General features: G+C 42.3%; 1 protein-coding gene across 8 annotated transcripts in view; it reads right to left on the bottom strand.

Moving 5' to 3' along the window:
- Window positions 1-13,312, bottom strand: part of ATP8A2 (ATPase phospholipid transporting 8A2) — a 660,345-nt gene that overhangs the window by 502,232 nt on the left and 144,801 nt on the right. For all 8 annotated transcript variants that reach the window (XM_035302377.3, XM_078375201.1, XM_078375203.1 and 5 more), the window contains 4 exons: window positions 9,473-9,546; window positions 7,189-7,258; window positions 5,536-5,663; window positions 4,225-4,336 (listed from right to left, as the gene is read on the bottom strand). In XM_035302377.3, coding sequence (XP_035158268.1) covers window positions 4,225-4,336; window positions 5,536-5,663; window positions 7,189-7,258; window positions 9,473-9,546 — 384 coding nt within the window. The remainder of the gene's footprint in view (window positions 1-4,224; window positions 4,337-5,535; window positions 5,664-7,188; window positions 7,259-9,472; window positions 9,547-13,312) is intronic.

The raw sequence follows: 13,312 nt of genomic DNA, 5'->3' as shown, positions 1-13,312 counted from the left end.
TCTTACCTTGTAATATATAATGAAATAATTATACGACTCACCATAATGTAGAATCAGTAGGAGCCCCGAGCTTGTTTTCCTGCAACTAGTTGGTCCCATCTGGGGGTGATGGGGACAGTGACAGATCATCAGGCATTAGATTCTCATAGGGAGCATGAAACCTAGATTCCCCGCATGTCTAGTTCACAGCAGGGTTCACGCTCCTGTGAGAATCTAATGCCACTGATGATTGACAGGAGGCGGAGCACAGGCAGTAATGAAAAGGATAGAGAGCTGCTGTAAATACAGATGAAGCTTCACTAGCTCACCTGCCACTCTCCACCTGCTGTGGGGCCTGGTTCCTAACAGGCCACAGACTGTGGTTTGGGGCTTGGGGACCCCTGAGTTACATTGACTCTAGAGGTTCACCGCCTGCTTTTATTCCTCTTTTGGGGGGTGGTGGGGGAGATAGAGTCTGGCTCTGTGGCCCAGGCTGGAGTACAGCAGCACAAACTTGGCTCACTGCAACCTCCACCTCTTGGGTTCAAGTGATTCTCCTGCCTCAGCCTCCTGAGCAGCTGAGATTATAGGCATGTGCCACCACACCCAGATAATTTTTGTATTTTTAGTAGAGATGGGGTTTCACCACGGTGGCCAGGATGGTCTCAAATTCTTAACCTCAGGTAATCCACCTGGCTCGGCCTCCCAAAGTGCTGGGATTACAGAGGTGAGCCACCACACCCAGCCACACTGCTTGTGTTTTGAATCTTACTAGTTTTGTAAGCTTGGGTTACTAGGACACTCTGTGCCTCAAGTCTCCTCATCTGTAAAATGACCACAATACTACCTAGCCATTGTGAGGAATAAACAAGTTGATACATGTGCATTGCTCAGAATAGTGCATGATTTGTTGTAATTATGTTTGCTGTAATTAGCGTGATAATCTTTTCCCATTAAATCAACCAATAGAAATAGTAGACTGAAATATTTATGCATGTAAGTAACCTAAGCACGAACTAGAGGAACCTTGAAGGACAAAAGGCATTGAGGTAAGAGACCTAAAAAAAAAAAACGGGTAGAAGAACCCTACAGCAATTGAGTTTCCTCTCTGTGGTCAAGTAGCACAAGCACAGACAAACATTGTACCTATGCAACTGTCTTGCATGCTCTGCTCATGTACCCCAAAACCTATAATCCAATAAAAAATTAAAAAAAAAAAAAAAACATTGTTATCTCACAAGCACAGACAAACATAGTTATCTCACAAACAGGATGGCTTCCAGCTATGTGTGTTATATTTCTTTTGAAAACTCATGATTTTTACCTGTTGTTTCAGCCCTAAAGACACAGCAGGTCTAGCACAGATGTTTCTGGGGTTTTCTATCATTCTATACAAGAGGAATCAACATACAAGAAGCCTTGCAAAGAGGCTTATCACACCTAGGGGCAAGGACAAGTGCCTCTCAAGCTCACAGAATGGAAAACCAGTGCATGCCTTACTCACTGAAGAGATACTGGAGCATTTTAAAAGACAGTGTAATTAACTCATGTAATATTGTTTTTCTAGAGCATACTTGTAATATTGCTTTTCTAGAGCAAAAGCTGTATTACCAATGTATGCTCTAGAAAAACATAATATGACACCCTGAAAAAAAAAAAACCCCAATGTATAAGAAATTTTAGAAAGTTCTTAAATTTATTATATGCACAATCTTAAAACTAGTATTGGGACCTTAACCAAATGTGAGCTAGCTACCCATGATCTCTGCCACTTCATCATTAAAAAAAAAAAAAAAAAAACAGAAGTAGGCTGGGCACGGTGGCTCAAGCCTGTAATCCCAGCACTTTGGGAAGCCAAGGTGGATGGATCACTTCAGTTCAGAAGTTTAAGACCAGCCTGGGAAACATGGTGAAACCCTGTCCCTACAAAAAATACAAAAATTAGCCAGGCATAGTGGCATGTGATCACCTCATCACACTCCAGCCTGGGCAAGAAAACCGACCCTGTCTCAAACAAAAACAAACAAACAAAAAAAAACAGAAGTAGTGATCTGTGGTTAGTAGAGCACCAAAAGTGTTCAGCAGAGGTTACTGATGCTACACTATGGGAGCTAAAGGACACTTTCTAGGTGGCAGGGTGCTAAACTATTTTTATTGGGGTCTCACTATGTCTTCTAGGCTGGTCTCAAACTCCTGGTCCCAACTGGTCCACCAATCTCAACCTCCTGAGTTCTTGCATGGCTAGAGCACTAAACCATCCATCAAGATAAAGTCTTCATATGCAGGCTGCTGAGAAACAATAAATTTAAAGCATTCCAGTCAGCCCTTGTGAATGAATGAGGACCTAGCAGTGGCGATAGATCAGGCACATCTCAGATACACTAAAAAAACCTGATCTACCCAAGAGCTGCCTCTCAGCATTCACCAACTCTTCATTTTTCTAGCTGCCATGGAGCCCTCCCGCCTTGCTTCAGTACACAACCTCTGCAACCGCCCTGCTGCACTAAGGCCCTACCATTCCAGCTCCTGAACTTCTCTCTGTACCTCGACTCCCTCAAGAGCTCTCCTCCTCCTTGCCTCACACAGTCAAGGACACACCTCCCTTGAGCACACCCAAGCAGAGGGTGAGCAAGCAGATATCTGCATCCTTTGGCCTCTGAAGGTAACATTACCAGATGTATGTTCAAAACCTGATAATATTTCTGGACCTTTATTCCTTGGATGACATGTTAAAAAAAAACTCACTCATAAAATTCATGCCATTTAGCTGCGCTACCTTCTGCCCCTCCCCCATAGCCCGGCCACCAACCTCTCAGTTGCTCCCTGTCACTCACTGAAGACTTGACAACTGGCTCATGGCATTCCTCTGTGGCCCAGCCTCACTATTATCCCATCTTCAAAATCACAGCGCTGACCCATTAAATGCCTTAGTCTCTCAGTTCCTTACTTGTCAACATGAAATAACCTTCAACAGCTCTGCCTTTGGCTTCCTACTCCCATGGGTCACTCCCAGCTCTCTCATGCTAGAAACTGTCCACCCCAGAAATACAAAGACAAGATTCTACACACTGATCAGCCTGTCACTCAGCAACTCCAGCAATCCTCTCCAACTTCAGAGAGTCTCTCAAGCCTTCTAATCTCATCTCTCCCAGTCCTCAATGTGTTTACTAGCTGGGGTGGCCACCAGGGTCTATTGCTTCATCTCCTCTGATAGTTACCTCTTTCATCTGACTATCATTTGACCTCAAAGAGGGGATCAACACAACAGTCTCCCTTCCCTAGCTCAATATCTAAAATGTGCTTCTGCCAGGGGAATCATTCTTAGCATCCAGGTACCCCAAACCTAGGTTGGATGGCCCTCCTATACACACTGACAGCACTTAGTCATGACACACATTCCAGTATCTCTCTCTCTGCTTTGTCATTCTCTATGAGTCCTTAGCTTGACTGGCTCCCCAAGAGTAAGACTGGGCCTTTCGCTATTGCACCCATATGGTCTATAGCACTACTCTTGATACATGGTGGTCCCTAAATATTTTTCAATCAAGAAATACAGCCAAATGTGCATTTTAGAAGTTATACAAAAGAGCAGACAAGCTGAAAAGCCAATTCTCATTAATAGCCACCATTAGCAAAAACAAGATGCCAAGTGACACCAAAGAAATGTAAGAAATGACATATAGGAACACTGATTTATGTAGAATTTCCAAAACTGTCTGGCAAAACACATCATCATATCAATGTGACCTATAAATTCACAAGCAATTTAAAAAAAAAAACATTCACAAGGAAAAAGAGCAAAATCATTTTAACTTCATTTTTTTCTTTGGTATATGAAAAATAAACAGTTCAAAAATAACCGATTTTAAAGTATCCAACGTTCAGTTAAATAATACAATTTGCTATAAACTCCTAATTAATGGGGTAAAGAGGAAAAGTAGAAAGAGAAATTTTAAAGTTAGAACTAATCCCCCCTTAAGTCCAGAAGATAAAGTAAGTTAGAACTGAATGTTCCCCCACATCTAGAAATCAAAGATCGTTTGTGTTTCAGGCAAAAGGCCACAAATACCAGATAAGAGAACAGAAATCCAGAAGAAACTACGTAAGGAACTAAAACAAGGACAGTTTGTTTCCACATTTAGGTTCATAGACAGACTTGAACTTCCTAATGCAACATCTGCATTTTCCACCTTCTAGTTAATAAAAGCAGAAAGAAAAAAAAGACTGAAGTCAGTAATGTTTTACCTGCATGAGTTTGGTGTCGTGTCCAGTATAAACAACCACGCCAAAGACCCACTGAGTATTTCTAAGCTGTGTACCTCTTAATAAGATCTGGTCAGGCCCAAGGGCCACAAGGCTAAAAATAAAAAATAAAAAAATGATATTAAATGATAGTCTGGAAAATGAGCATGAGCTTTTCCCCTAAAAATGAACCCACAATAAATCAAATGTTCCCTTTGCTCCCATACTTCACTGAGAAACGCAGGCAACAAAGGTTACCACTGGCTTAATCTATCCCAAAAAGACCCACAAAAAGCTTTTTTTTATCCATTCATCACTACAGAAAAAATGTTTTTTCTATAAAATGTTAGAGAGAATTATCTCTCTCAGGATCCTGTTATGAAACTCAACACCCAGAAAGGAAGTTGCTAACATAATAACTGAAACTTACTCATTTGTAATGAGTATTATTATTATTTGTAAAATAAATCTAGTATATTTTACAGACTATTAGAAGGGAATTTTTTTAAAAAAGCAGCAATCTATCATATCAAGTTTGTCAAGGACGACTTAATGAGTAAATAAAGACCTGAGTGGTAATTTAGAAATTCAAAATGGGGAGCCGATAGAATAGTTATATGTGCTAAATGAAACCAAGAAGCACTCACACTTAGCTGTCATATATATAGCAATTTGGGTTGATTCCCATGATCAGGTCCTTCCAAGACTTGGGTCCTCAAAATATAAAGGACAGCCCAAGAGGCTGGGTTACAGGGGTGGGGGTGGGGGGCATTGGCAAGAGGCACAAAACAAAAGATGGCCAGAAGGTAGAAACCACAACCCAACACCGTAACAAAAGACAACTTCAGAACAACATAACGAATGCCAGAAGGACAAAGATAACAGGATATAGACGGGAGGGCACTGAATATTCTAAAGGAAGAATAAGCGTTCATTTCACTCAACTTTCTAAAAACAAACAAATGCTCCACAAAAAAAAAAAAATACACATTTATGTAACACGTGTATTAGTTTTTATATACCTCAGATCGCTCTCCTCTGCTTTTCTGGACAATTTTATGAAGCTAAAACCATTTCTCCTGCCTGGCAGAGAATAGGCACAGAAAGAATATGCCACATGCTTTGAGCCTCATCTGAGAACCTTGGGCTCAGGGATTTTTTCTTAAATTTAAGGAAGGCTTTAAATTAATTGAAAGGGTATGAAATCTCACTGTTTTAAGATATTACAAAACTAGAAAACAAACATATTTTCCAAAGCTCCAGTAATTTTTGGTCACGTAGTTTAACAGACAACAAGGAAAAGGAATACACTACCTTTTCCCATCTAAGTTCAAGTTTCCAGTGAAGTCATAGAGATGGCGGTTGGGCCCTTCACACTCTATGGTTCCAGATAACTTCATCAAAACTTCCCGGGTTTGCATGTCAGCAGTGTGGCTCAAACCCTGAAAGATTAAACCAAAAGAGGAAATCAAACACAGTCTTGGGTGTTTAGGGGCACCGTTCAGCATCTGTGTGGTTAATCAAAAGGAAAAATAAGGCATCCCCAGTGGAATAATTTGGGGAGCTAACAAATCAAACTGTCAGCCCCTCAAGGCAGACTTTCCCAGCAGCTTTTGCCACAACGATCTAATGTGAAAATGGCAAAAGAATTTAATGAAGCCGAAAGTTCAGATCCCGCCACTGTGCTGGAAACGTCTGCGCATAAGTAATAGTTAACATACCCCAGCATCTACAGCAAGGACAATCTACTAGCTGTATTCTAACACTGCTCATGAAAATAGAATAGAGTAGCCCTTTAATATTTTACAGTATCTAGCATCCTTCTCTTTTTATTTAAAAGACAGGGTCTCACTCTGTCCCTCAGGCTGGAGTGCAGTGGTGCAATCATGGTTCACTGCAGCCTCAAATTCCTGGGCTCAAGTGACCCTCCCACCTCAGCCTCCTAAGTAGCTGGGACGACAGGTGTGTGCCATCATGCCCAGCTATTTTTTAAATTTTCTTGTAGGGATAGGGTCTTGCTATGGTACCCAGGCTGTAACTCTTTTCCAAATGGAAAAAAAAGTCTTAAGCAAATATCTACAGTAGAAAAGAAAGCCATATAGACAGAAATTCTGAATTCAACTTTAAGCAGCAAAATTTTTTTAATTGTCAAAATCCTCAAAAAGGTTATATGTCAAAGGCCATTCTTCATTTTGGCTGGATACAGTGGCTTATGCCTATAATGCCAACACTTTGGGAGGCCAAAGCAGGCAGATCACTTAAGTTTAGGAGTTCGAGACCAGCCTGGCCAACATGGTGAAGCTCCCTGTCTACTAAAAAATATAAAAATTAGCCAGGTGTGGTGGCATGCACCTATAGACAGGAGGGTGAGGTGAGAGAATCGCTGGAACCCGGGAGGCAGAGGTTGCAGTGAGCCAAAACTGCGACACTGCACTCCCTTCAGCCTGGGTGACAGAGTAAGACTCCATCTCAAAAAAGAAAAAGAACCAAAAAACACTATTCTTCATTCTAGAATTAAAATACACGACAAGAATAGTTTTATTTGAGGCACGGAAGTTTTGTATCTAATTATATCACTCTCTAGGATTAGAATCTTTATTACAACAATAATGTAAACTGGGGTACCTGGAGCTTTTTGCTCCATTTGGCCACTAAGCTGTGTCCTTCCCACCCACTCAGCTTTGCTGAGATGTCCCCTCTCTCCAGCATCAGAGGCAAAAAACTCAGTAAGACGCCATATGAAGGCCTGGCACCCTTTGGGACCTAGAGTTTGATGCAGCCCGCTTTTTCCAGCTCTCTTTACGTGTTCCCCCTTATCATAGATGGCATATTCTTCCCATAGATTCCGTTAGGGGTAAGGCCTAACCCTTTATGCTGAGTATTTTGTTTCTCTAGAAAAAGATGTGTGGGGACCACATTTGCAGTTGGGTCCACCATAACAACACAAGTCATCAGAGGCGACTTTACCTGGCGTATTTTAAGGTTCGTCTCCCCATCCAGATTAGCTGTTTCGACATAACACATTGCCTGAGGTTCACTGAGAAGAGAGAAAGAAAGAGCCAAGTTCAGTAAAGTCCTTTCCACAAATTCACAGCTTATAATATCTCTATTATGGAATCCATGTCTGCTGATTGGTCCTTCAAAATAAATTGTTATAAATAACCTCTATAGTAGGAGTAATGATGAAAAAGGAAACACACACTCATCTTTGGGACTCAGTCAGTTGCCGAGATAATCTGCCATTGTAAGCCCCACATAATGACTGCTGAGCCTCAGGAAGACAGGAATGAACTGAAGATGAAAGAAAAGGGGAAACACATGATGTCCCCACTCAGATGCAACCACTGGGTTCAGGCAACCCTTCAAGTCTGGGGCTGGGCCTGATCGGCCAGTAGAAACACACGCTTTTTGTAGAAAAGGACAGCCAGAGGAGTTAAAGGATCGAGGCATAGACTTAGCAAGGATTTGCTTCTCTGCCATTTTCACAATCTCAAGGCCAACTTTTTAATCAAAATACCTATCATTAAAGACAGAAAACTCAAAGAATAAAAATAAGCGTAACAGATATTGTACTTCTATTTATAATCTTTGAGTTTAGCTAAGTTCACATAGTTAGTGATGTAAGAGAATGGACTCTGCAATCCACTAGTTAAGGTAAAATCCCCTGGCACCACCTTTATGGGCTATACGGCCTTGGCAAATTGTTTAGTCTTTCTGTATCTCAATCTCGTCATGTGCAAATGAAGGCTCTCAAGGGTTATTGGGAAGATTAAGTGGGCCAACCTCTTCAACGGGCTGTTCAGCACACAGCACACACTCAGACACCAATGAGGAGAATGCTGGAAATATGATGACTGACAGCTCAAGCAATCCCATATTAAGACTAAGTTTAAAAAACAAACAACAAAACTAGCTGGGCACTGTAGCTCATGCCTATAATCCCAGCACTTTGAGAGGCCAAGGCAGGAGGACTGCTTGAGGCCAGGAGTTCCAGAACCAGCTTGGACAACATCTAAAATATTTTTTCTAAATTAGTCTCTACAAAAAAAAATGTAAAAATGTACCAAGCATAGTGGCATGCACCTGTGGTCCCAGCTACTCAGGAGGCTGAGATGGGAGGATCACTTTGAGCCCAGGAGTTTGAACTTACAGTGAGATAACGATTGTGTTACCACACTCCAGCCTTGTGACAGAGTAGGCCTTGTCTCCAAAAAAAAAACAAAAATACACACACACACACACACACACACACACACACACACACACACAATTTTCTAGGGTCACAGCCAAGACTTATAGCCCAAACTATCGTGATCAATAATTCAATATTTCTAAGAATTTCTTTGTTATCAATCAACATGGGCAAGCATAAATCCAGCCCTGCATTATTGGTTCTTTCTCCTTCCATAGACCTGGGGTCCTATTTTAAAATCTATTATCTCAAGCAGAAAACTAATGCTTAGGCTTAAAATCCATTGAGTGATTAAATTCAACATAAGAAACGCTGTCTGTAATCAAAGAAAATGCAAGCAGCGTGAGTATCTATGATTCCAACAGTGTATAAATATAGGAAGTTAGAGTCCTAACGTCACACAATTTAATCTTGAATTCAAGAATAGATGTCTATTCTTGTCCTAATTTTGGCTTTCTTTCCTAGCTATATACATTCCTGCATCAAGCCCTAAAAATGTCAAGAATTGCACTAAGTGATGATTCCCTCCTAGAATAAAACTACCTGGAGAACGTGAAAATGAAACTTGGACACGAAAGGGCCAAACATGAACGGATGAAGAGCAAACACCATCTGCTGGTCACGTTTACACTGAGAAAACATCTGTGGTTCCTGAACAGCTATTAAAGTGGAGCTCTGGGTTCTACAGGACAGAGCTTGGCAGAGCCCACCAGGAAACAAACTCTGAAATCATGGATATGCTGCAACCTGACAGTAATGAAAGGACCACTTCACTGCTCTTGACTCGGTGTCCCTATAAATAACAACTATCCCCCAAATAGTCAGAAGACTAAGTGGAGCGATACATGTAAAAGAGTTCAGAGAAAACACAAAGGAATGAATGCGAGAAAGAAACCAAGGGTCATGGCAGGAGAAGGCAAATGACAAGAAATGGAAGAATGGGACAGAGGATGGTAGAAGGGAACAGGTGGCTCAAGACTGCTCCAGTCCCTGCTTATTATTTCGTTGTTCTTAACATTTATTGCAAAAAAAAAAAAGGTGCCCACTAGCACAGCTGACCTGGAGGACAGCAGGACCACATCTGCTGGAAGATACTGCCCATTGACGACCTTCACAATGTCTCCCACCGCCACCTAGACAGCCAGCAACGAGGACAGAGGCATGAAAAGAAAGAAAACACACATGGTGAAAAAGGTGCTTAAATATTTGAAGAAAAATTACTATATAACTAAGCCATGAAGTTTAAGATAGAGAAGCCCAAATTATTTTCCATGACAAGAACCAAAGGAAAGTTACTTCCATGCAGCCACTGGTAATGTTGCCTTTCTGCAATGTTAACAACAAAGGAAAGGGAGGGAGAAAAGGGATAAGTCAGAACAGCTATAAAGCTCTCCTTTGCTTACAATTATCCATCCATTTACAAACACTTGAGCATCTCCATAGCTGCACGTGGTAGGGTAGGATGCTCACGCACACACCTCCCGAGCCAGCCTAATGCCTGGGCTTCATTGCCACTGCACCCTGATGAGCTGTGTAATGATGAACAAGTTATGTAAACTCTGTGTACCTCAGTTTTCTCATCTATATAAAGGGGATAAAGACACATATTTCATAGAGTAACTGTAAAGATCAACTAAGTTAACACATATATTTTTCTCTGTTTTACAAATTGAGGTGCTGAACAAAATAACTTGATCATGGTAATACAGCTACTGTGTTAGAACCAGGATTCGAAACTGGGCAAGCTGCAGGGAAGACCAACGCTCTTTTTAAAAGGGAACACTAAATTCACCCATGAAAAGGGCACCTAAAAGGCCCCCTGGAAATACACCACATGAAATGGAGAAGATTTGTACAGGCTTAAGAAATTCCCAGAAAAAGAATCACGGTCAAAGTCAGAGACCACTCTGGGGAACAGACTCCACCAGACAGAAGGTCCCAAGCCAAGGAAAAGGGCTGTAGTCCCCAAAACGGCACCATGGCCAAGTGTCCCAAAACCTGTCAGTAACACTGCAGAAAACACCAGGGCAGCGAGAACTGGGGCTTTCAGATCCAACCCTAGCTTTATAGCCCTGTGCTAGCTTTGTGATCTCAGCAAGTTGCTTCACCTCTCAGCACCCCGGCGTCTCATGTCTGAAACGGGAAAACAGTGCCACCGGCCTTGTAAGGCGGACTAAGGAAGTATACATTGGCACCCGTCATAAAAGAGGTCCGTGCAGATGTCAGTCTCCATCAGCAGAAGTGTAACTGAAAGACATCATGACTGTGAGGGTCAAGGACATTGGAATTATCTGATGACAACAGGAGACCATTCCTAGTACAGTAATAATTGCAAAGCTCAAAATAGGCACTTCTGCTTTCTATTTCCTATTCTAGCCACGTTACTATTCTCTTAGAAACCAGGAATTTCAAGTGATATGATACTTGTGAAAAAACTATCAGATCTTATAAACTGGCAGGTGCCCATGTTTAATTTTCTGTGGGAAAAAGGCAAATTGACTGAGAGGTATCCTACTGGTGCTTTAAGTTGTTTATTGAAGTGTGGAGAAAATGCTACAAAGCTATTTTAACAATCACCAGTACAAAAGCAAGGGATGGCGCCAGGCGTGGTGGTTCACACCTGTAATCCCAGCATTTTGGGAGGCCAAGGCAAGCAGATCACGAGGTCAAGACATGGAGACCATCCTGGCCAACATGGTGAAACCCCATCTCTACTAAAAATACAAAAATTAGCCAGGCATAGTGGCATGCACCTGTAGTCCCAGCTACTCGGGAGGCTGAGGCAGGAGAATCACTTGAACCTGGGAGGCAGAGGTCACAGTGAGCTAAGATCATACCAGTGCACTCCAGCCTGGTAACAGAGCAAGACTCTATCTCAAAAAAAAAAAAAAAAGCAAGGAATATTATGTGAATTGTAAGTGTTTTTTAAAAGTAAAAATTTCCTGGCTGGACATAGTGGCTCAAACCTGTAATCCCAGCACTTTGGGAGGCTGAGGCAGGTGGATCACTTGAGGTCAGGAATTCAAGATCAGCCTGGCCAACATAATGAAATCCCTATCTCACTAAAAAAAAAATTAGCCTTCCAAAGTGCTGGGTGTGGTGGTTGGCACCTGTAGTCCCAGCTACTGGGGAGACTGAGGCAGGAGAATCACTTGAACCCAGGAGGTGGAGGTTGCAGTGAGCCGAGACAGCACCACTGAACTCCAACCTGGGCAACAGAGTGAGACTCTGTCTAAAAAAAAAAAGTGAAAATATTTTATAGAAATAGTTTAATTACATATAAAAATCAGAAGAAGTAATTAATAAAGAAAAAACACTAGATAGGAAAATTTGTCATGTTTTCAAATAAGAAAAGGCAGTGGGTTTTTTTAAAATTCAAAGTGGGAGGACAAGATAAATTATGGCTTTCTCTCATCTTTACTCTCTAAATAAAGAAACGTTCATATCCCAGTAACCAAGTACTAAGAAGTTTGGTGCACATGAAAAACTACTTAACTTGGATTTTGCTTAAAAATGATTTTTTCTTTGATTAGTTGTTTTCTGTTTACGAGACAAGGTCTCACTCTATCACCCAGGCTGGAGTGCAGTGGCGTGATCAAAGCTCACTGCAACCTCTGCCTCCCAGGCTCAAGTGTTCTTCCCACCTCAGCCTCCTGAGTAGCTGGGATTACAGGCACACACCACCACACCTGGCTAGTTTTGTATTTTTATAGAGATGGGGTTTGGCCATGCTGCCCAGGCTGGTCTTGAGCTCCTAAGCTCAAGCAATCCACCCGCCTTGGCCTTCCAAAGGGCTGGGATTACAGTCATGAGAGCGCCTGGCCTGGAAATGATTTTCTATGTAATGTTCTTATGTGATTGTTCCTTGTGTGTACAATATTCCCTCAAAGAAGTAGTACAGTGGGAACAGAAACGCTCCAGATCCCTGAATCTACTCTAGCCCCAGAGAGTTCCTCAAGTCTCTTAATTCTGAGGAAGTAGCTAAAAGATCCTCCTGAAGTCAATTAAAGGCACTGAGATCCACCCAAGAGCTGCCTCTGGGCCCTCACCAATGACTCGGCTACAGCCCAGGGGACGGCAGACCTAAGCTTCAGCACTTCAGATTAGATTGTTACCATTTTCAGGATCTTAAGGACAGCCAGCTCCCCCTTGCCTGACATCTCTGCCCTCTCCTGTATTCTCATCCTCACACCGAACTACTCACAGTTCTGCAGCTGGTTACCCCTGATTCACCCTTCAAGAGAGCACTAGAGCATCTCTTGAGGGCAGACTTCCCTGACTTGAACCACTGGGTCTAGATGGGCCTTCTCCTACACAGAGCTCAACAACAGCACTGTATGGGGTTAGTTGCCTCTCTCTCCCAGGACACCGGTGGTTCTTGGGTATGCTCCCTACACCATCGGCATCAGCCTCAACTAAGAATTTTAAAGTGCAAATTCTAGGGCCCCACCCAAGACCCAGTGAATCTGAAAGCCTGGGAGTGGGGCCCAGCAATCTGGATTCTAGTAGCCCTGTGGATGGTGACTGGGATGCCCACTGAAGTTTGAAACTCCTTAAGGGAAGCACTGTGCTTCATTCTTCCTCTGCCTAATACAATCTCTGGCGCATGCCAAGATAGATAGATAGATAGATAGATAGATAGATAGATAGATAGATAGACATTGATTGATTGATTGATTGATTGATGATTGATTAGATGGAATCTCTTGCTGCCTACACTGGAGTGCAGTGGCACAATCTCGGCTCACTGCAACCTCTGCCTTCCGGGTTCAAGTGATTCTCTTGCCTCAGCCTCCCCAGTAGCTGGAATTACAGGTGCCCACCACTACCTCCAGCTAATTTTTGTATTTTTCGTAGAGACAGGGTTTCGCCATGTTGGCCAGGCTGGTCTCGAACTCC

This window comes from Callithrix jacchus, chromosome 5, assembly GCF_049354715.1.
Source record: "Callithrix jacchus isolate 240 chromosome 5, calJac240_pri, whole genome shotgun sequence".
Classification (NCBI taxonomy): Eukaryota; Metazoa; Chordata; class Mammalia; order Primates; family Cebidae; genus Callithrix; species Callithrix jacchus.
This window is presented reverse-complemented; position numbering and strand designations above follow the sequence as displayed.